The 24,531-nt window shown below is 43.6% G+C and overlaps 1 protein-coding gene across 4 annotated transcripts in view; it reads left to right on the plus strand.

The window, feature by feature from the left end:
• The window catches only part of ANO3 (anoctamin 3), a 680,216-nt gene that overhangs the window by 625,240 nt on the left and 30,445 nt on the right, over positions 1-24,531 (plus strand). For all 4 annotated transcript variants that reach the window (XM_075325490.1, XM_075325493.1, XM_075325491.1 and 1 more), the window contains 5 exons: positions 1,673-1,755; positions 7,038-7,178; positions 9,033-9,197; positions 15,164-15,200; positions 19,174-19,285. In XM_075325490.1, the coding sequence (XP_075181605.1) occupies positions 1,673-1,755; positions 7,038-7,178; positions 9,033-9,197; positions 15,164-15,200; positions 19,174-19,285 (538 nt within the window). The remainder of the gene's footprint in view (positions 1-1,672; positions 1,756-7,037; positions 7,179-9,032; positions 9,198-15,163; positions 15,201-19,173; positions 19,286-24,531) is intronic.

Below are 24,531 nucleotides of genomic sequence, written 5' to 3' on the forward strand. Positions count from 1 at the left end.
ATGCTCCACAATTGCTATATAATGAGGAATTCAATTAAATACTAAATCAGGCATGTAAAAAATGGTGACCGGTCTTCTTTAAAGAACAGCAATAATATTAAAAAAATGGGCTACATGGGCAACAATTCATGAGTGATTTTATAAGAGGATCCATGGAGCTACCAGGAAGAATGGCACTGGCTCATGGCAGTGTCAGTATGTCTAGGAGGAAGCATATAGAATAGCAGGGGTAAAATAATAGAGAATACCATTAAGTCAGTTCTATTTATGCTCTGACAGGGTGAAGTAATATTTATACTGTCAACCAAGTTAATGGCAGAGTTGCTCCTTAGTTAAGGAACATTTGCTGTGTGCAGAAGGTTGATTGGTAGCAATGAACAGACCCTTGGATTTTCTGATCACCGGGTTCAGCCAGACTTTAGTTAAAAGTTTGGCTCTGTATCCGGACAATTTGACCCCGGACAACCCCCATATAAATTATACGGGACCCAAAGTTTTTGGCTTTAAAATGGTTATAGTAAGGGATAGGGGGCTGCAAAAGGAAGCAAAGTGTGGGTGTGAGCAGGACAACTGCCCTCCAAACAAATGTGGCTAGGAAATAAATGAAAATTTAAAAAAAAACAGCATGAGGTCCCCCTATTTTTGATAACCATCCAAAGTAAATCACACAACTGCAATCTGCAGCCCTCAGTTGTCTGCTTTAGCTTGGCTGGTTATAAAAAAAAGAGGTATCCCATGACATTTTTTTATATGATTTATTTATAAATAATTTAAAAAAAATGGTGTGTTGTCCCCCTATTTTTGATAACTAGCCAAGGTAAAACAGACAGATGGGGGCTGGTAATATCAGACTGGGAAGGCCCATGGTTATTTAGCCGACAGCCGCCCCGCATCCATTAGATGCACCAATTCTGGCGCTTTGCTCGACTCTTCCCGATTGCCCTGGTGCAACGGCAGTCAGGGTAATATTTTGGGAGTTGATCTCAGCTGTTTAGTGTCAGCTGGAATCAAGCTCAGGGGTTAGTAATGGATAGGCGTCTATCAGACACCCCCATTACTAACCCAGTAAAAAAAAAAACACAGAAAAAGAAATGGTTTATGTTAATAAAACTCCCCCACACTCACTAGTTTACCAATTTATTCATTCATTCCAACTATTATTTTGTAGATCATCTGGGATATATCAACTGTGCAATACACAGCCAAACATGTGAGCATGTAAATATGTAAACTGGCAAATCATCCAAATAATGGATGAGGAGGTCTTTCCACACAAAAGTTGCATAAACTACTGTATTTTGTTCGCCCTCACACAAGTTGTTAGGTTTACCCCTCTGCCAATGTCTCACTATGCCAGGACTCTGTTCATAGCCTTACCAGCATACAATACCTAATGATGTTTCTTGGCTTCTAATCTTCTCTCATATTATTTCATGCCCTGCCAATTACTTCTTTTTGAGGTTATTATAACAATATTTAGTCTAATATATAAAAGTCTGATGTTATTCAGTGCAATTATTCTAACGCAGATCATTTACTGTATAGATAAGGTCAGAGCTCATACTTTTGATATTCACATCAATGTAGATTGGGATGGATCAGAGGATCTCATTAATATAATAAATATATCCATTATTTATGAATATTACTCAATTTCTGGTATCTTCTGCAGCCACTGTATTTCTCGAGTTCTGGAAGAGGAGAAGAGCTGTCCTCACCTATGATTGGGATCTCATAGACTGGGAAGATGAAGAGGTAAAATATTATATGTTATTAATATGTTTAAATGTATGCAATATCTGAAGTTTTACTGTAGAAGGGGTTATAAGTGCCTCTTATCCTCTAAACAAACACTTGTATAGCATATATCCAGAATTTGCCCTAAATGTATAACAGGTGCAGGGAAATCTATTGAATTAAATAGTCAAAGCTGTAGCTAGTAATTGATAACACATAAAAATCACAGATCGCAATCACCCAGAAGGTGAGGGTCCAAAGGATATAACCAGCACATTTCACAAATATATGGCATGTGCTGTGTGGGATGGGAATAATAAATACGAGGCACTCCCAGATAAAGTGAAACGTGATTATTTTATTTCATATTCAGTGCAGTTAAATGTTGCGGCCCAAACATGGCCTTCATCAGTAACGAGCACATGAGGTGAATAGATATATCTAGAGTATCTGGCTCTGGTCACTCTTATCATGGACAATTGTAGACATGCTAGTGAATATGTGTTGGTTATTTGAAGCCTGTCATGAGCAGCTGAGAATCAGATAATAGAGACCAGAAGGGGCTGGGCCTCAGCCAACAAAGCTGGGGGGCTTTTCTTTGGACTTCTTTGTGTGTTTACACTCAGCAATTTAAACAGGTATGTTTTGATCCTCGGCCTTGGACCCGTAATTGTGGAAACTCTGAGCCACTTAGGCTTTTCACTTTGCCCGGTTTAGCCTTTTTGGCATCCGGCAACAGGCATCCCTATTTCTTGCAATTTTGCATGCCTGTTACATATGAATTTAAATCTGGTGACCACAGTTTTCTCCACCATCTCTCTGGACTATTTTTCTATGTAATTTGATGTACTTTGTTTGCAATTTTTATTGCATTTTTTGATACAAAGCATTATTGTTATCATTACCATTTAATAAAAATTGATTCATATTTAAAAAAAACAAAACACTTTTTTCCCTCCTGTTTTATTGACATTTATTCCTGAGTGTAATCATGTGGTGGCTTCATATTGAGTAACACTTCTTGCCCTTTTAGGCCATCCAACTTTATTATGTACCATATGGACTTTTGTTTGCTAAAGCTGATACCAGGAAGCAACATTTTTCTGTTGGCTGAGGCCCCGCCCCTTCTGGTCACATGGGTATGACATCACACAGGTCTTACTAGTGAAAAAGTAAATTGATTTTATAGTACTAATATGCTAATTCTAACAGGGGGAGGGGATAACTATGCACACACCCCTGATATTATCTGATCCTCAGCTACTGTCACTCAAAATGCTGATGATTTTATAAACTTTACTTGCTTGGATTTCAAAACCTAAACATCCGAGCTGATAACTAAATGTATGTAGAATATCAGCCTGATAGTGCCAGTATAGCACTGGCTTTAGGTTATATACGAAAATCCTGGTGATTAGTTCCCTTTAAAAAGTAGCAGGTAAATATATCTTTTGGCCTCGCTCTGTAAATATAATATTTGGTCTTTACAGCCAATAAAAAATGTGCTCCTCAATAAATTTGTGCCTTTAGCGATAAAAAAAAATTAGTGCCATAATAGATTGGATCTAAATAGAAAAGTCCAACAATAGGGAATTTGAATGACAAGAACATGATCATCTATTAGTCTATGAACATGTTGATTATATACAAATTAAAGGCATACATGGACCTCATTGTATTATTCCTGGGCAACAACTAAAAAACATGCAAACAAGAAAAGGAAAGTCTTTAAATTTGCCTATATATTTTCACATCTCTTGGTCTATAATGACTCAAAAGAGCACCAGTATTTATGACAATATTTATAAATTTTATTAAATATCAAAAAAGGTGCAGGGAAATAGGAAATACTAAATACATAAGTAAACAGGACAACCAGCATAGGAGAGAGAAAAAAATTCCACACATCTACCCAGCTATTAAAACCTTCCAAAGCTCAAGTATAACGCTGCCAGAAAAATATATATAATACAATATATATATATATATATATATATATATATATATATATATATATATATATATATATATATATATATATACTAGAAGGTGGCCCGATTCTACGCATCGGGTATTCTAGAATTTACGTATTGTGTAGTTCATGTATGATTTTTGTTATATATATGTGCGGTATGTGCGTATATTTGTGTGTGCAGCGTTGTCTGTGTGTGGGTGTCTGTGTAGGGCAGTTGTTTGTGGTTTCCAGTGTGTGTGTGTGGTGTGTTGTGCAGTGCGCGCGCGCGCGCGTGTGTGTGTGTTGGGGAGAGGTGTGCACTCTCTATCGTGCTCCATCCCTTATGCTGCGCACCCCCCATCGTGCTACATCTCCCATCCTGCGCACTCCCAAACGTGCTCCATCCGCCATGCTGCGCACTCCCAAACGTGCTCCATCCGCCATGCTGCGCACTCCCCATCGTGCTCCATTCCCCATGCTGCGCACTCTCCATCGTGCTCCATCCGCCACGCTGCGCACTCCCCATCGTGCTCCATCTCCCATGCTGCGCACTCCTAAACGTGCTCCATCCGCCATGCTGCGCACTCCCAAATGTGCTCCATCCACCATGCTGCGCACTCCCAAACGTGCTCCATCCGGCATACTCCACACTCCCTATCGTGCTCCATGCCCCATGCAGCGCACTCCCCATCGTGCTCTATCCCCTATGCTGCGCACCCCCCATCGTGCTCCATCATCCATGCTGCGCACTCCCAAACGTGCTCCATCCGCCATGCCGCGCACTCCCAAACGTGCTCCATCCGCCATGCTGCGCACTCCTAAACGTGCTCCATCCGCCATGCTGGGCACTCCTCATCGTGCTCCATCCCCCATGCAGTGCACTCCCTATCGTGCTCCATCCCCTATGCTGCGCACCCCCCATCGTGCTCCATCTCCCATGCTGCGCACTCTCAAACGTGCTCCATCCGCCATGCTGCGCACTCCCAAACGTGGTCCATCCGCCATGCTGCGCACTCCCAAACATGCTCCATCCGCCATATTCCGCACTCGCCATCGTGCTGCATCCGCCATGCTGCGCACTCCCAAACGTGCTCTATCCGCCATGCTGCGCACTCCCAAACGTGCTCCATCCGCCATGCTGCGCACTCCCAAACGTACTCCATCCGCCATGCTGCGCACTCCCAAACGTGCTCCATCCGCCATGCTGCGCATTACCAAACGTGCTCCATCCGCCATGCTGCGCCAGCATCAGCCTCTCTACCCGCATCATCAGCCTCTCTGCCCGCAGCATCAGCCTCTCTCCTCCCAGCATCAGCGTCTCTGTCCCTAGCATCAGGCTCTCACCTTCCAGCCTCCCTCAGCATCAGCCTCCCTTTCCCAGCCTTCCCAAGGATCAGCCTCTCTCCTCCCAGCTTCCTTCCTCCCAGCCTCCCCCTCCCAGCCTCCCTCAGCATCAGCCTTCCTGTCCCAGTCTCCCCCAGCATCAGCCTCTCCAAGCATCAGCCTCTACCAGCATCAGCCTCTGTTCTTCCAGCCTCCTCCAGCATCAGCTTCCCTAAGCATCAGCCTCCCTCGTCCCAGCCTCCCTCAGCATCAGCCTCTCTCCTTCCAGCCTCCCTCAGCATCAGCCTCCTCTCCCCAGCCTTCCATAGGATCAGCCTCTCTCCTCCCAGCCTCCTTCTTCCCAGCTTTCCCATCCCAGCCTCCTTCAGCATCAGCATTTCCCTCTTCCCCATGATCAGCCTCTCTGCTCCCAGCCTCCTCCAGCACGCCCTGCTCCTCTGCCGACACTCACACACCCGATCGCATGCACTCACACACACACCCGATCGCATCCACTCACACACACACCCGATCGCATCTACTCACACACACACCCGATCGCATCCACTCACACACACACCCGATCGCATCCACTCACACACACACCCGATCGCATCCACTCACACACACACCCGATCGCATCCACTCACACACACGCGATCGCATCCACTCACACACACCCGATCGCATCCACTCACACACACCCGATCGCATCCACTCACACACACCCGATCGCATCCACTCACACACACCCGATCGCATCCACTCACACACACAGACACTGACGATATCGCACTTACGCGCTCATACTCACAACATCCGGGGATATCACATGCTTCTGGCCATGTGATCCTCCGTCAGGTCCTGGAAGATCACAACAGCACATTTTCGCCGCCGAGAAGCAAGCGATATCCCAGGATGTCGTGAGTATGTGGATGCGATGTGAGGTGTGTGTGAGGTGTGTATGAGAGTGAGTGTGAGTGTGATCTGATGTGTGTGTATGTTTGTGTGTGTGCGTGTGGACCTTCCGGCGCAGCAGGACCTTGATGGGCTTGTAACCATGCGAGCATGGTTACCAACGTATCCACACCACTCCCACCACTGCCGTGGGAGCGGGGGCCGGGGGAGGGGGAGGGAGTACAGTACTCACCTCCGTGACAGCGCTTGTAACCATGCGAGTATCCACACCACCCCTTTGGGAGCGGGGGCCGGGGGGGGGGGGGGGTTGGGGGGGGATAGGGAGTACCGTACTCACCTCCGTGACAGCCGTGTCAGTTAGAGAAATGCGCGGGGGGAGGGAGGGGGTGGGGCCAGAGCTAACGTGCATTGCGTGAGGGGGGCGGGGCGTGGCGTGGCTGAATTGCCAATGCCTGCAGGGTGCCGGGGCTAGAGGCCAATCTGTGGGGGGGGCGGAGCCTGGGCGAGCGGCTGGCCAATCCGTGTGGGGGCGCAGCCTGGGCGAGCGGCCAATCCGTGTGGGGGGGCGGGGCCATGGCGAGCCCAGCGGCCAATCAGCTTTGTGTCACCGTAAGGACACAATTTTGGAGCATGACAGACAGACAGACAGACAGACAGATAGACAGACAGACAGACAGACAGACAGAATAAGGCAATTATATATATAGATGTGCCCACAGGCAGAGGGCAGTTCACCCACAGGGTAACCCCATAGTGTTCCAAAAAATATTTATAGTAAATGTCTGATGGCCTAACTGGGAGAAAATCCAATGACGTGGTATATTAAGTACAAAAAGCAGCGTATACATAAATAGAGCATACCTAGTAGTTACCAGGGTACAGGAGTAGGTGTGGGGAAGTAGTCTCAACACGTGAAACACGGTCCTCGGGGGACCGTGGATGATGTTGGGGCCATGTTTTAGAAAGCTGAACAATAAATAACTACTTGAATATTTTTTTTCTTTTTGCTCCGATGAGAGGTATAACAGTAGTAAATGAGATTCATATTATTGTCAATTTACTCATATGTAGGTGAAATGATTATTACCAGTCTATATCTTTCCAGGAAGAATTACGTCCACAGTTTGAAGCAAAATATTCCAAATTGGAGCGGGTGAATCCGATCACTGGCAAACCCGAACCCTTCCAGCCCTTCAGTGACAAGCTCAGCCGACTCATGGTGTCTGTATCAGGGATATTCTTCATGGTAACGAATTTTTATATATATAAACCAATCTGACTTTGAAGTTTAGAGCAAGGTTAGCATACATACAGTTTACAATGTGTTTTGTGGGGCAGTGGTCCCAAAGAGAAAAGTGGGATGAAAGGAAATCCTGTCCTCCATTACTTTCTGTGATCTATTTTGGATTTTTCTTAAAAAAAAAAAAAAATTAGGTAGAAATAAGTTGTTACTATATTTAATTTGAATATACAAGAAGGAAAAACTTTTCAAGTTACCCTACAGCTTAAACTGAATGCTTATGTTTACAAAGAATCAATAATACAGGAGCTGGAGAGACAAAATCGGTGAAAATCAGGTCTTACTCGGGTGGAGGTCGGGTGGGAGATGAGATAAGAGGTTGCTCACCTGGGGTGGTTGTGACAGTCACAACCCCTGTAAAGGCATGTAGAAGAGAATCCTGAGCTGCTGCAGTCCCCGTAGCTGAATGTTCAAAGGGAGTAGGAGGTGAAAGGGGTAACCACAATTCTGCCATATGATGTATCAACTGGAAACTTCTTTGGAAAATATGGGGATTTATTTCTAAGAGTTTTCGAGCAATAGCTCCTTCTTCAGGATGAAGACACAGATATACCAGATGTACATCTGTGATTTATCCTGAAGAAAGCAATATCGCAGAGTAAGAAGGTGAAAAAAATCGAACATATGCAGGAGCAATTAACCAGCTGCCAGACACAGACAAATACACAACATAGAAGGCAGAAATGGTTTATTACCATCTCTGCCTTCATGATTGCTGTATAGACATTGATTAGTCACTGTTACAAGATGTGCTGTGAGGGAGCAGGAGCTCCTGGGTCCTAGCAGACCTAGATCAGCTCTGTAGTTCATGCAGGAGGCATTATTCACTCTGTTACTGGGGCTTATATCAGCCCTAGTTAAAGGGGAAGACAACAATATAAACATTTATTCAAATACCACCCAATTGCATTTATGGGTTAATAGGGGCCCAATGTGTTAAATATAGGAAGAAAAAAATGGAAAGAGCACAAGAAAAAAACAATTTAAAATAAAATTAAGAAAGCTATCGCCAATCTGAATCACTGATCCTAGACTACAAGGTTTGTGAGCCCTTGTCTGCCCCCCCCCCCGCTCTGATAAGCAGCTCACAGTTACTATAAAGTGTACATATAGAGCTGTGGTGTGGGTAGGGTTAGCTTTTTGAGCTTTTTTACATCTAAGAATTTTGCTTTTGTCACAACTGATGCACCCAGTAAACTAAGTGATACATCGATGGATTCAGGGTCTTTTTTTCCTATATTATGGTGCTCTCAGATGAGGTAGCAGAAACCTGCTGACTTTATGGCTGCCTACAGTCACCACCAGGGGGAGCTTTGGAATTTACTGTTAATTGTTTGTCAATGAAATTCAATAATAACATTATATGCAGCATGCTCCCTCTAGTGGTGAGTGTAGGTAACCAGAATGGTCTCTGCAGATATCAAAAAGTACCACTTCACTTGCACTATGCTCCCTTAACCTTAGGAATCAATTGTAGACATAGAATTGAGGTCTCAATAATAAAAAAGTGAACAAATATGAAAATGCAAACATTATGGAAAACACTTAAAATATGAGAACACTGTCTGTGGTGGCAGTTCGTGGTTATGAAGACATGTTGAAAGTTGTAGTTTTGCAGCAGCTCTAGAGTCACAGATTAGAGATAAATTATTTAGATAATTCTTGATATGTCTTCATCAGAAAGGGAAACCCTGAGATATCCACATAAAAGGAACCCAAAAAGAACACAATTTAGCTAAAAACTAAATTGTATTTCTCCTAATTGTGTTCATCTACTAAATTGCACATGTCTCCATTCAGATCTCTCTAGTGCTGACGGCAGTCTTTGCAGTGGTCGTATATCGATTGGTTGCAATGGAACAATTTGCATCATTAAACTGGCACTTCATTAAGAAGTATTGGCAGTTTGCAACATCGGGCACCGGAGTCTGCATAAATTTCATGATCATCATGTCCCTTAATGTGGTAAGTAAGGTTCATCAATGGCTGTCTCCATTATGGTAACAATTCTTTGCTCCCCATTTGTGACGGCTGTCTCCCTGTTGTTGGAGACTAGTGACAGCCTTTGGACCGGAGCTTCTCATCTCCACCTGGCTCTCTAAAATTAAATGTGTTTCATTTCTTTTACGACTGAATCTTTTTGCTGTTGTGACGGCCTGGACTAGCCAGGTAGTCACAAATAGGGCCCTGCATTACACGTGTCCCCCATAGGTAACACACAGCCAAACATTTAAACCCTAGTTACCCCCCTCAGGGCTTGATGGACACACCAGGGGGCAGAACCAGACGGTTGGAAGACGCCCACCGAGGAGTTCAGAGAGCCTGAGGCGGGAAAGTAAACAGAACAAGTCTGGAGTTCAAGTTGGAGAGGTATGTGGGCTGGAGCTGTGTGCAGCTCCAGCAGAGGCAAGAAAAACAATTTGAGCAGGTGCCAGGGTAGGAGCGCTGGTACCCCTGGCTGGGAGGCGGTCTCCGTCTGCAGGAGCCGGAAAGACGGATCGGTGGAACCGAGGTGGACCGGGACAGGGTTGTAGCCCGGCGGTACCGACCCGGGGAATCCGGAGCACAAAGGGGGGAACTCAGACCCTGAAACTAGGTCAAGAAGCTACTGGGGGCTAGCTAATTAACTGATTGCGGCCAGGACTAGAGGTCCTGTCCCACCCAAAGTCCAGACTGAAGGCAACAGCCCAACGAGGGGGATAAGCAGCCACCGCCACAGCTCAGAGATCCCACGGGCCAGCATCTGCGGGGAAAGGGCTCCTTAGGCGACCACAAGCCGGGAGCGGACCCCTGAAGTTGCAAGCACAGACAGTCCATCATCCAACACAGGTGTCGGAGAAAGACAGAGACCACCAGCTGGGTGGGGGACCAGACTGCGGCCGGCTGTGGGCACCGATCACCATCACCTTGGTTTACCAGAGACTCGTGTGTTTACTAATAGTGAGTACAACAGCACCCTCCGGTCGCCCATCTCCCTGCACCGCCAAACACCCCCAAGGGGTCCCGGAGCCACCTTCCCTGCTCACGGAGGGGATATCAACTTGCTGCCAAACATCTCCCCTGGGTGCCCCGTAACTGCAGAGGTGGTGTCCACCTTCACCACATCCTGTGGGTGGCGTCACGAACTTAATACGGCTCCGGCCGTACATCTACGTTCCCAAACCACAACCCCCTTTTCAGTTGAAGTGACCACGAGACCCCTGGGTCTGGAGACCCTCGAGCAGCTCAGCTGCTGAGCACGTGCTGTACAGTGTTATCAGCTTTTCCAGCAGTTCCTAGCTGAGAGTTTTTCAGCTGCAATTAATTTGTAGTCATTCAGGTTAAATAGAGGTGTTACCCAGCAATCCCTGCTGAAGATACAAATCCATTTCTATACTGGCCCCCTTCGTGGAAGGAGCTGAGTTGGAGCATTCCAGAAGCCAGGCTTTATACTTTTGTGTTGCTGTTTATCCCCTGTTTGTTTTTTCTACCCTCTTGTCTTATTAATGCAGCAATGGGTTAAATAAACCTCACCTGCCTCTCACTAGTCATGGCATCTATCTTCCCAGGGTCTCAGGGTGCTGCTCGGCAACAGTTGTGGAGCCTGTATAGGGACTAGCTAGGAGAGTAGGGACAGCTAAAGGTGAGGATAGGAGGTGTCCGATCTACCCTCTCATTAGCACCATGGTCCATCATTGTTATTGTTTCCCCGGTGTTCCCAAGTTGCTTGTGGTTTTGTTTTGGTAATTTTTTCATTGTGCGTCAGACTCTTTTTGGTCTGAACGCGCTCACCACGCTTATTGCGTGACACCATATAATCATAAACTTCTATGAGGCTCAGAAATATTCTGATTTCTATAGACAGACATTTCAGCCTGAACTATCCAGTGCACATTATTATAAACGCAGTAATGTGTGCCCTGCGCTCCTCATTATATCACATAACTGGATTCCCTGATGCTGATTACTGAGCGGCTGAGATTGAATTGAATCAGTTCAGTATTTTCCCCATAAAAGCAAATGTTTGTGCTTTAGGCATCAGTGATTCTGTATATGCGCTAACTGTTATAACTAAATTGATATAAAACAACATTTTCTTATCCAGTCTAGTGATTGTATTGTCGGTTCTAATTTCATTACTACACATTGCACAATTTGTTGAGTAGCAGTAGTGATGCCATTGCTAGATGATAAAAGGAAATAGGAAAGTAGCTGTCATGGTCATAATAAGCAGCCTATTGTGCGCTCAATGATGCCATGTGAATGCACGCATAGATTCAACTGCTGTTTCTACATGGTTACTAGAAACCTTCCTGGGTCATGTACAGTTGACAGTGACACACATTTTTGTTAGTGAAGAAACTAACTTCTATGCTATGAATATAGGCAGCTTAAAGGGGGTCTGTCACCACATCTGTCACCTGTACTGTATATTATTATACAGCTCTCTTAGTGCATAAGCAGCAACTGAGATAATAGAAAATTAACTAATGAGAGGAAACAGTACTGAATCATTTACAGTTCAGTACACATGATCCAATACTGTCTCCATACATTACTAAAAGCTATCTTTTCGTGTTTTATACTTTTTACCCTTTTTATGGTTAGGGCTACGGTTTGTCGTAGTGATAGGGCTAGGTCAAGGGATTGGTTTATGATTAGGCTTTGGAATACGGATTGACATGGTGTTAGGGATATGGCTAGGGTTAGTGTTAGGGTAAGGGATTGGTTTAAGGTTAGGCTTAAAGATAGGGAGAGGGATAGTGTTGGTGATATGGCTAAGTTAAGGGTTAGGGCAAGGAATTGGTTTAGGGATACGGATAGAGAAAGTGTTAGGGACATGATAGAGTTACAATTAGGGCTATTGTTGGGGATATGGCTAGGTTAGGGGTACTTCTCACATAGACGTACCTGTGACCTCATCAGCGATCTCGCTGTGTGTGACACTAAGCAGCGACCTGGCCACTGCTTTGAAATCATTGATCGTTACACACTGTTCTGGTTCATTTTTTGCTCGTTTTTCTCCCGCTGTGCAGCACACATCGGTGTGTTTGACGGCGGGAGACCAACGAGCATCGACTCTGTGTAAGCAGCGTACGCTGGTAACCAGGGTAAATATCGGGTAACTAAGCAAAGCGCTTTGCTTTGTAACCCGATCAGTACCCTGGCTACGTGTACAGGGAGCCAGCGCTAAGCGGGTGTCAATCAGGCAGATCTCACCAGTGACCAGCAACCAGCCACCAGCCACAAGCAACTCGTGTAACGATGCTGCGCTTGGTAACCAGGGTAAATATCGGGTAACCAACCCGATATTTACCCTGGTTACCAGCGTACACCGCTTAGCGCTGGCTCCCTGCACACGTAGCCGGAGCCGGAGTACACATCGGGTAATTAATCCGATGTGTACCCTGGCTAGGAGTGCAGGGGGCCAGCGCTAAGCGTGTGCGCTGGTAACCAAGGTAAATATCGGGTAATGGTTACCCGATATTTACCTTAGTTACCAAGTGCAGCATGGCTTCCACAGCGACGAGTGTCGGTATGATCGCTGCTGTGTCTGCTGTGTTTGACAGCTAAGCAACGATCATAACAGCGACTTACAAGGTCGCTGTTATGTCACAGAAAATGGTGACGTAACAGCGACGTCATTGTCGCTATGTGTGAACCCAGCTTTAGGCTTAAGGATCATGTTAGGCAAACATTACAAAATTGACACCCGGAGAGAAACCAGAACAGCCTTGGGTGCGTGTGAAGAAGCACAGGGGAGGAATTGTCAGCAAGGATCTACTTTGGTGGCAGTTTCTCTGAAGCAGGTGAGTGGGAGATAGTTTAGGAGTGAGATAGCTGTAAGGTGGCAGTAGTGTAATTCCACCCACTGCGTATATATGTCGCGGGCGGAGGAGGGGACGCTGCGCTCACCCACTGCTCGGGTCTGGCTACTGCTGCTGCTGCTGGTCGGTGGTGGCTCGAGCGGTGGGCCGGATCCCGGGGACTCGAGCGGCGTTCCTCGCCCGTGAGTGAAAGGGGGTGGTTTGGGTTTAGTGATATTGTCCGTGACACCACCCATGGTTGTGGTGAGGTTGTGACACCACCGCTGCTCTGGACGGGGATCCCTGGAGCGATGACAGGGAGCAGCTTGGATGTTGGTTCTCCCCTCCGTGGGTAGGGGGGTTGGTTGTCCCGGGGCCCGGTGAGGGGTAGGGATGTATAGCAGGCGGGTTACGGGGCCTGGCGAGGTGCAGGGTCGCAGGGGCAGCGCTGTGCCGCACGGCACGGTGGTACTCACTCAGCCAATGATGAATACAAAGTCTCCGGTAAAACAAACGGCTGGATGGACGGGTCCCACAGACGGCTGCGGTGTTTCTCCTCCCGGCAGGTTGATGGTGACTGCCTTTCCCTGCACCTGTGTTTTGTGTATGGTTCCAATGGGTTCCCACCGGTAACCCGCTCCCCAGCTTGGATGGGTGCTGAAGGAGCCCCTTTTGCCCGCAGGCTGTGGCCCTGGGAACTGTAGCCTTGGCGGTGACTGTGTTTCCCTCTGTTTGAGCTGTTGCCTTCAATCGGGACTTGGCTGCTGGGAAACCCCGGAGGTTCCCTTCGCTAATGGATTTGACAATTTCAACGGCGACTCCTAGCCTTGTCGGGGTCCGTAAGCCCTGCCGGATGGTGCTGGCTTCTCTTTGCTCACCGGTCCGTTACTGCCGGGCCACCGCCCGTCCACGGTCCTTACGGTTGGCTCCAATCGGCCTCTCCTGCAGACGGTCACCACCGTCTGCCAACCTTGCTGTACCGTCCGGGCCACACACCCGGACGCTGTCAGTCTGCTCCTTTACCACTTCACTTCCCTAACTGATCTGAAACTCACTGCTCTGTTTTCCCGCCTCCAGGACTGTGAACTCCTCCGTGGGCGGGACCACTCGCCTGGTCCACCCCCTGGTGTGGACATCAGCCCCTGGAGGGAGGCAACAAGGATTTGTGTTTGGCTTCGGTGTGCCTAACCGGGGTGTTGGGTGTGTTGGTGTAGTACATGTGACGTCCTGGCTTGTCCAGGGCGCCACATATATACAGTGGAACCTTCAATTACGAGCATAATTGGTTCCGGGAGTGTGTTCTTAAACCAAGTTATTCTTATATCAAAGCAAATTTTCCCATAGGAAATAACTGAAATGCAGACAATTCGTTCCACAACCAAAAAATATTTACTGTATTTATACAAATTTATTACAGTACACTAATACAAAATACTGTGCAGTACAGTAAAAAAAGGCCGGGGGTCACATGATGGGGATGAGCGGACCATAATAGCGCCACTCAGAGGCACAATTGACTACACAAGGTATTTGAGACAAGCCTTGTTTATGAACTTTACATCGATATGGCCACTTTGCTGTGTAGTCGACCACGCCTTTAAGGCAAATTTTTATAGTCTTTACTGAGTGGATGTGACTCACAGGATACTCTGAACGTTGTCTTTAGGTTGCTCTGCATTATTACCCTGTGAGCAACCCCTTCTTAGCAAAGACCATAAAAGAAGTGGTAAGTAAAAAGTCCCATATCTCTGAAACCATAGGCAGTATTTAAAAAAAATAGATTACTCAGGAGAGCAGAAGGTGCAAAATAATAGTGAAAAATGGCTACTTTAGACTTGTGACAGGTAAATATAAAAGTAAATAATCCACTGCACATAGGCAAAGAGCGCCCGCTTATAAGTCATAGACTATTTATAGAAAAAGAAAACTTACAAGGTCACAAATGCAATGTCTAAATCAATTGAAACCTTGGCAACAGCTCCTGCCTCGGGGTAACACGTTATCTGCGCTGCTCACACCCTGTTTGTAGCAAGTTGACATTTATGAAATTCCTCTGCTTAAGATACAAATCATTTATTACAAAGAAATAGAGAGATGTTTAGGTAGGTAAATATTTTGCATAAGATTATTATTTTTTTATTTCAGGTTTACGAGAAAGTTGCCTATCTTCTTACAAACCTAGGTAAGTACACTGCTGGTAGATGAAAATCAGGGCAGGCCTGTGTTAAATCTATGAAAAAGGATCAAAGATATGACCTAAATAGAGATCAAAGGTTTTTGTAAAATGAGGTTATATACAGGAGAGACCAGAAATTTTGCATTTTTTTAAAAGTGTGATTACTTCTGTCTGATTGTTGTGAAGACATCTTGAGAGATCTTGCTCCATTCAATTTGCAGATCTTCAAACAATATTTCTATGGGTACGGGCTCGAAGTCGTCGCCCTAACTCATCCTGAATGTGCCCTATAGGGTGTATATCAGGTGATTGGCTTGGCCATTGCAAAAGGCAAACATTGGATGTGTGCTTAAGATCATTGTCTTGCTGGAATGTCCAGCCTCTGCCTATTTTGGTTTTACCATGTGGCAGCATTACATTCTCCAGCATATCGTGTAGATGGTAGCATTCATATTTCCATCAATTCTATGCAGAGGGCCAATGGCAGATGCAGAAAAGCAGCCCCAAACCATGTCATTGACACCACCATGTTTCACTGTAGGCGTTTGGTACCTTACATCATTATGTTTTCCAATTGGGCAGTATATATAGAGATTGCCATCACTACCAAACAGACTGATCTTGAATTCATCTGACCGCAACATGTTAGACAAATTTGTCTCTTTCCATTGGCTGTGCTCTTTGACAAACTCAAGTTGGATCTTCTGGTTCTTTGCAAAGATGAACGGCTTCTTTACTGGACCTCGTGCATTCACACCTGTTCATGCCTGTTGTTAGCTGTCACACCACAGTTTGGTGTCTCACTTTTTGTACGAAATCTGTACAGCACTTTTATGGACATCAGATACAGACTTTTTCTTAATACTTTGGTCAACTTTTGAGGAAGCTTTCCATGGTCATCTTCTAGGTTTGTCAGCTGTTCCACTTGACTCTGAGAACAGGTGAATCCCATAGCTCCTCTTTTTGGCTTTTGCCTGCCTTCACTCTTGGAATAATAGGCTTCCTGACATCCTGTGATAAATTTGGCTTTGTCTTTGCCATGTTTTATCTGAAAAACACACTAACAAAAAAAATATATATATTTTTTTTTAGGCAAAATTAGACTATCCATGACAAAATAGGCAAAACGTTTGGCCCAGCAAATGTGGAAAAATAACAAATAAAGGGATAAAACAAAGCTAAACACAATTTTCATCCTTTGAGCTGAGAACCATTTGTCTCTGGTCTACTACAATCACCAGGAAAATGGCATCACAACAACCAGACAGAAGGCATCACACACTTTAAAAAAAAAAGCAAATATTTTGGTCGCTTCTGTACATTAAAGATGCAATAGGACATTTACAATTGCAGATGATCCACTGGCTGCAATAGTTTTTCAGTCATCCCTATATTTATACAATGTGATTGGCAAGTTTGGATGGTGAATTGCCTCTTTGCACAAATCCATATTGATTGTTAAGTAATGTAATGTTTTAACCATATACCTATACAGTCTATTGTGCTATAGTGAAGGTCAAACTTTTTAAATGAGGATCTTCAATACCACAGATCTTCTTATACGTGTGGTCATCGTGAAAGGGTATTATAACCTTTACGTTGACAACCATCTATGGCATATATTATCTGCAGTGTACAGATGGGTGTCTCTGATTTGGATGATATTTCTTTAATTCGAAGACATCCTCTCTTTTTAAAGGGAATCTATCAGCAAGTTTTTGCTACCTCACCTGAGAGCAGTATAATGTAAGCAAAGTGGCCCTGAATGCAATGATGTATCACTTAGATTACTGGCTGCAGTGGTTCTGACACAATCAGGATTTTTAGATTTAACCATCAGCCCCACCCACGCCAGGCTCTGTATCTCCAATGTCTATAGACAGTGAGCTGTTAATCACAGCAGGGAGTATGGCAGGCTATCAGGTATGAGGCAATATAGACCAGGAATGATAATCTCATAGTGCTAAATCAATGTTGCAAGTAAACAACTGCACAGAGCTGATAAGAGATGTATCATTAACATCTGTGTTTTATCCCCTACAGCATGCTGTCTTCAGATTATATTGCTAAAACCTGCTGACAGATTCCCATTAAATCATCTGTAAGAACTAGAGACAGGGAAAACTATGCTGGGGAAAACTTCACTTTTATAAGCCTATATGATGTGAGCTCAGACAAAGGCACAGCATGCTTAGAAGTGGACAAGGTTACAAATTATTCTTCGGGACAAGTCTTCTTCAAGCTGATCCTCTCTCCAGAGCATTAAGCATGGTATTAGCTACCCTTAAAGGATAACTGTTATTTTATATTCTGCACATAAAAATAAATAACTTAGCTATAATATATCTTATTAGAGAAATCTGCTACTTTCACCTCCTGGATTGATCTCTCATTTTCAATTCTGAGTTAAAATCTGTTTTCAGTGAAATTACTGAAATATGAGATGACAATTGGTGCTTTTAAAAGTCTTTGGAAAGTGAGAAGTTGGAAGTAGAGAGAGAAGCTGGAGGTGGAGTGAGGAGCTGAGACAGAGGGAGGAGCTGGAGGAAGAGAGAGAGGGGCTGGAGGAAGAGGGAGGTGCTGGAGGCAGAGAGAGGAGCTAGAGGCAGAGGGAGATGCTGGAGCCAGAAGGAGGGAAATGTAGGCAGAGGGAGGAGCTGGAGGTAGAGGGAGGAGCTGAGACAGAGGGAGGAGCTGAGGGCAGACAGAGGAGCTGGAGGAAGAGAGAGGAGCTGGAGGAAGAGAGAGGAGCTGGAGGAAAGGGAAGATGCTGGAGGCAGAGAGAGGAGCTAGAGGCAGAGGGAGATGCTGGAGCCAGAAGGAGGGAAATGTAGGCAGAGGGAGGAGCTGGAGGTAGAAGAAGAAAATAAAGGCTGAGGGAGGTGCTGGAGCCAGAGGGAGAAGCTAGAGGCAGAGGGAGGTGCTAGACACAGAAGAAGGAAATAAAGGCAGAGGGAGGTGCTAGAGGCAGAGGGAGGAGCTAGAGGCAGAGGGAGGTGCTGGACACAGAAGAAGGAATTAAAGGCTGAGGGAGGTGCTGGAGCCAGAGGGAGAAGCTAGAGGCAGAGGGAGGTGCTGGACACCGAAGAAGGAAATAAAGGCAGAGTGAGGTGCTGGAGCCAGAGGGAGGAGCTAGAGGCAGAGGGAGGTGCTGGGCACAGAAGAAGGAAATAAAGGTAGAGGGAGCAGCTGGAGACAGAGGGAGGAGCTGGAGGCACGGGAAAGAGCTGTAGTCACAGGAAGGTCCTGGAGGCACAGGCAGGAGCTGGAGGCAGAGGAAGGTGCCAGAACCAGAGGGAGGAGCTGGAGGCACAGGAAAGGGCTGGAGACACAGGGAGGCGTTGGAGGCACAGGCAGGAGCTGGAGGCAGAAGAAGGTGCTAGAACCAGAGGGAGGAGCTGGAGGCACAAGAAAGGGCTGGAGACACAGGGAGGCCCTGGAGGTACAGGGAGGAGCTGCAGGAAGAGGGAGGAGCTAGAGGCATGCATAGACATTTTTCTGCAAGTTCTCCTGAAATGTCTTTTCCAGTTCTCCATACAACTTTATGAGCACAAATTTTAGTCTTAGTAATGTGAAACTGTGTATTCACTGAATACAGATTTTACCCAAGAAAGGAGACTTTTGAAAATAAATGATCAGCCCAGGAGGAGAAGGAAGCAAATTTCCCTAATATGATATAAGTTTCTTATTTTTACGTGTTCAACTGATTTCTGAAAAAAAAATTCAATCACAGTTGTTCTTTAAAGACTAGTTTTCATTTTTCTAGGAAATGTAGATGAGCTACAATGTTTTTATTTAAACTTCAAAGGTCTATTGGACCACCAAAGTTGTCAATGTAGTTTGATGACACAAACTTCATTACATTCTATATGAATTTTCCTGAGAAAGTCTATGAAGTGAAAAATTAAATTAATTAAATGGAGAATAAAAATGTGATGAATTTTCTAACAATCAATTTATTCTTGTGCTCACTTTCCAGAACATCCAAGAACGGAGTCCGAATGGGAAAACAGTTTTGCTTTAAAAATGTTTCTCTTCCAGTTTGTCAACTTAAATAGCTCCATATTTTACATTGCTTTCTTCCTTGGCAGGTAAGAATGAGTAAACACTTTCAATATTTATAGTATGTAGATATCAGAGCCTGATAAAAAGATGTAGGGCGTAATGTCCCTTCGTGAGTGCAGGGGACATCTGCGTAAATTCCAGGACAATGTAAAGAGAGAACACTTTTTTCCCAGTGTTCATAAAAAAATTATTTTTTACAATCACGGCCGAAAGTGTTGGCACCCTTGAAATTGTTCCAGAAAGTGAAGTGGTTCTCCAAGAACGTTATTGCAGTTTTTGTTATACAAGTTTATTTCCTATTTCTGTATTGAAACAACACAAAAAAAACACAGAAAAAAATGCAGATTGGACATAATGTCACACAAAAGTTCAAAAATGGGCCTGACAAAATTGTCTTTGAAGGTGACTGTGATTTTTATTATATACCGCATTGTCTTTGAAGGTGACTGTGATTTTTACTAAATTCCGCAATGCTATATATAGCACAAGTGATCAGACAATTGCAGTTACCTAAGGAAACTATTAAAAACAGTGAAAAGTAATAAAAAAATGTTTTAAAAATTATGATAAATAAAAACTAAAAATAAACTATAAAATCACTCCCATTCTGCCCCATTAAAAATAAACATAAGTAAAAAAAAAAACAAAAAAATATACGGTACATATATGGTATCGCTGTATTCAGAAAAGTCAATCTATAAAGATAGAAAAATAATTATCACAATCGGTAAACACTGTAAACATTAAGAATTCTGAACATCAAAATTACTTTTTTTGGAGCTTCAGTACAACAAAAAATGCTGTAACAAGTGATCAAAATGTTATTTCTACCCAAAATCGTGTAAAAAAAAACCTCTGTCTCGCCACACAAAAAATAAGCCATCCCTCAAAACATGATAACATTATGAGTCTTGGAAACCTCACATTTATTTATTTTTTTTCAGATTTCAGATTTTTTTTCACCACTAAAAAAAATGGACATGTTTGATATCATCGTAATTGTACTGATGAGGAGAATTATATTATGAGGTCCTTTTTTCACAAAATGTACACGGTAAAAACAATTTCCAAAAAAACCCTTAGAATTGCGTGTTGGTTTTTTCAATTTCTTCCCATTTGACATTTTTCCCCATTTTACAGTACACTATGTGGTGAAATGAATGGTATCATTTAAAACCACTTCTTGTCCCCCCAGAAAGCAAGCCCTCATAGATCTATGTGGAAAGAAAAATAAAGTTATAGCTCTGGAAAGATGCAGAGGAAAAAACAAAAACACAAATGTGAAAATTGGCTAAGTCGCCAAGGAGTTAAAGAGGTTTTTCAGGACTTGATATACTGTATACAAATGACCGGTCCTTAATCATAAATATCCAACCTGGAGGGGTCGGACACAGGGGATCCCTAACAATCAGCTTTATACAGCTCTAGTTGCGGCCCGATACACAGTCTACAGAGGTGTAGTTGCTCTATATACTGCGCAGTCACCTTTCTCCGTTCCTATTTAAATGAATGGAAACTGCGCTGCAAGACCAAAAAAAAGCTAATCCGTAATGGTGCCAGATGTCAGACCACCCACAATCCTGTTTTGATAACATTGTTAGGTTACATAATCAATATAAGTCCTGGATGGCACCTTTAAAAACTTGCACTAGTTGCAACGGTATTAAAAATCCATCTTGCTGGTTATCTATTAGCTTATGCTGCTGATATCTCCAATTATCAGGTCATAACTTTGTGGGAGCCCGTGAACGTTACATTTTTGCTTGCAGTAGCTGAGCATTTCAATGAAGCACACTTTGTATATCTATGATAGCTAATTGAGGAGGGTATCCCATCAGATGTCTCTTTGGTAAGGTGGGACAGGGCTTGTCCAGTTGGGTCATTCCCTTTAATGGGCACTTGAGTTCATGTGTTTCCTCTTCAGACACTTCTTAGTGATTGAAAAGGTTGCAGCTGAGATGGCATTTGCCCTGTATCCTAGCTTTGTTTTCTGCCCTCCAAGGGACCAATTAATCTATAGCTTTGCACCACTGGTTCATTACATAGTTTGTAAGGCCCCAGTAATACAAATAGACCCCAGCAGAAGAGAAAAGTCCTGAGAAAATATCAATATATCTTCTTATTATATGGCTTGTTACTTTCCCTCTTATGCGAAAAAAAGCTTAGTGTTTCCTGTATAAAGCATTTTTCATGATTTTTGGGCCAATTCTCCAATATGTGTTACATTGGATATCCAGGTTAAAAAATGAAAAACCATGGCTGCTTTCTTCCGAAACAGTTGTCTACCAGTTGTTTGTTCTTGGAGTTCTACTCCATTTATTTTAATAAAGCGGACCCATATTACTGAACAGCAACACGTTTCTGGATGAAAATAGCTATTTTTTAAATTGTACTCTGCAAAAAACCTTTGACAATATGTATTCTTTGAAAAGTTAAGTCCAGCACAGGTTCTAGACACAAAATAAGGGATGGGACCAATCGCCCTCTCCCCTTCGCATGATTTCCATTTGTGATATTTATTCCCTTGATCTTCAGATTATGTACAGAATAGGCTTCTCAGTAAGTTAATCTCTCAACAAAGCAACTATTACATTCGCATTTTCTTTTCAATAATGGTATTTTTTCTTTTGAACTGGTCATTAAATATTATGATTAAATTCCCTCAGGTTTTCTACAATATGGCGTTGCCATCTAATATGGCTGCTCGATATTGTCTTTCAATTGCATTCACAATTAACACAAAGAGAATTATTATCAACCACCCAATATATATATATATATATATATATATATATCTATATATACATACACTCCCTGACAGAAATTGTGTCGCTTATCCATGTTATGTAAATAAAAGCTTATAACCTGACTTTAAATTCATCCATTGGTTTTATAAATTACTCTTTTGAAAGCTGAAACCCTCCCAAATTTGGTTTAGGTGATGAAAATAAAGTTGCTGCAAATGAAATATTGATCATCTAATGAACACAGAAAGGTCTGATTTTGGCAAGACAAAAGTTTTGTCGCCCACAGAAAGTAATGTGAAATTCAAACAAATAATTAACTGCTAATACAAAGAGATGTTGCATAACATTGGTGAATGAAGTTGTGGTGCTATTAGAGCCATATTTAATATTTTGTGTGACTTCCATGAGCTTGAAGGACTGCATCCATGTGGTTCATCAATGATTCATACAATTTATTGATGAAGTCATCAGGAATAGCAAAGAATGCAGTCTTACGTACATGCCTCCCAGAGTTCATCTATATTCTTTGGTTTTGTCTTCCAAGCTTCCTCTTTCATCCTATCCTAAACATGCTCAATCATGTTCATCTCTGGTGACTGGGCTGGACAGTCCTTGAGCACCTTGATCTTTTTTGCCAGAAGGAACGTTGCTGTAGAGATGGATGTATGAGATGGAGCACCATCCTGCTGTAGAATTTGACCCCTTTTATGATTGGGAATGTAAGAGGTAGCTAATACTTCTTGATATTTTAGGCTATTTATGTTGCCTTCCACCTTGCAGATGTTTCGCACACTCCCATACTGAATGTAACCCCAGACCATGATCTTTCCAACACCAAACTTAACTGTTTTTTGGTTGTATTTTGGATCCATACGGGCTCCAGTAGGTCTCCTGCAATATTTGCAGCGGCTGTGGTGTAATTCAATTGAAGATTCATCAGAGAAATCCACCTTCTGCCACTTTTCCAGTGTCCATCTGTTTAGCAGGCTGTGGGACTTTTAATTGCCTTTTGTTTAGTGCTGGCTTCTGGGCACTGATTCGACAATGGAGGCCATTTCGAGACAGGATCCTACAAACAGTTCTAGTTGACACAGGGACGTGAGGTGACCAGGCCTGTTGTAGCTTTGCTGCAGTGGAAGAGGGGCTGGCTTTGGATTTTCTAACCAACAAACGTTTCTCCTGAGCAGTTGTCTTGTAGGTCTGCCGGACCTGGGCTTGTCAAAAACATCTCCAGTCTCTTCAAATCTTTTCTTAATTCTTTGTACTTGACGCTGAGACACATTAAAGGTGCCAGCCACCTCTGCAGTGGATCTGGTTTTCAGCCACTTGATAATCAAGGCTTTGGTCGCAGGGTGGATTTTTGGCATGTTGTCAGAGGTCAAGTTGCAGTTCAAGTAAGGGTATGTGCGCACGTTGCTTTTTACCTGCTTTTTACCTGCTTTTTTGCTTCTTTTTCTTCTGCGCTGTTTAATGCCAAAATGGATGTGTTCTTCTATTCAAGCAAAGTCTATGGGAATTTGGGTTTCTTGTTCACACTATGTTGTTCAAAATGCTGCCTTTTTGTGGCAGAACTTTGGTCAAAAACTCAGCTTTTCAAAGAAGCAACATGTCAATTGTTTTTGCCATTTGGGTTTTGCACTGCAAAGCTGAGTTTTTGACCAAAGTTCTGCCACAAAAAGGCAGCATTTTGAACAACATAGTGTGAACAAGAAACCCAAATTCCCATAGACTTTGCTTGAATAGAAGAACACATCCATTTTGGCATTAAACAGCGCAGAAGAAAAAGCAGCAAAAAAGCAGGTAAAAAGCAGGTAAAAAGCAACGTGCGCACATACCCTAAAGGTCTGGGGTGCTGAGTTTCTTTTTATACACACCCACTAATTAACCTATCAGTAAGTGAGCACAGGTGAGGAGGATGTAAGGTAGGATTGGGTGCAGTATATGACAAGGCAACAAAACTTTTGTCTTGCCAAAAGCTGACCTTTCTGTGTTCATTAAATGATCAATATTTCCGCTTTGCAGCAACTTTATTTTCATAACATAAACCAAATATGGGAGGGTTTTAGCTTTCAAAAGAGTAATTTATGAAACCAATGGATGAATTTAAAGTCAGGTTATAAGGTTTTATTTACATAACATGGATAAATGACAGAACGTCTGCCAGGGAGTTTATGTATATGAATGCAATGGAGAGCTATCCCATGTTAGTATGTTATTGAATATTATACACTTCATGTGTTTTACGAAACTGGGGATTTCCAGCCAGTCTGGTACTTGCTAGGCCTCAAACTAAGTAACGCCTGCAATCTGACAAGTGCAGGGACAATGAGTTCAGCATGGCCGTCGACGGCCACGTATTTTACTAAGTGAAGTGCTGTAAGTGCTACCAACTATTATAGTCTGAGGCTGCAAACTAATTATTGGGATTTCCCACTGAGTTCAAAGAATGTAACAAGTCTTAGAAGATTGTATTGCAAGAAAAAATGAGGGCAAATATTCAAAACCCTGTCTGACCACAACGTGCT

The sequence above is a fragment of the Anomaloglossus baeobatrachus genome, chromosome 10 (assembly GCF_048569485.1).
Source record: "Anomaloglossus baeobatrachus isolate aAnoBae1 chromosome 10, aAnoBae1.hap1, whole genome shotgun sequence".
NCBI lineage: Eukaryota > Metazoa > Chordata > Amphibia > Anura > Aromobatidae > Anomaloglossus > Anomaloglossus baeobatrachus.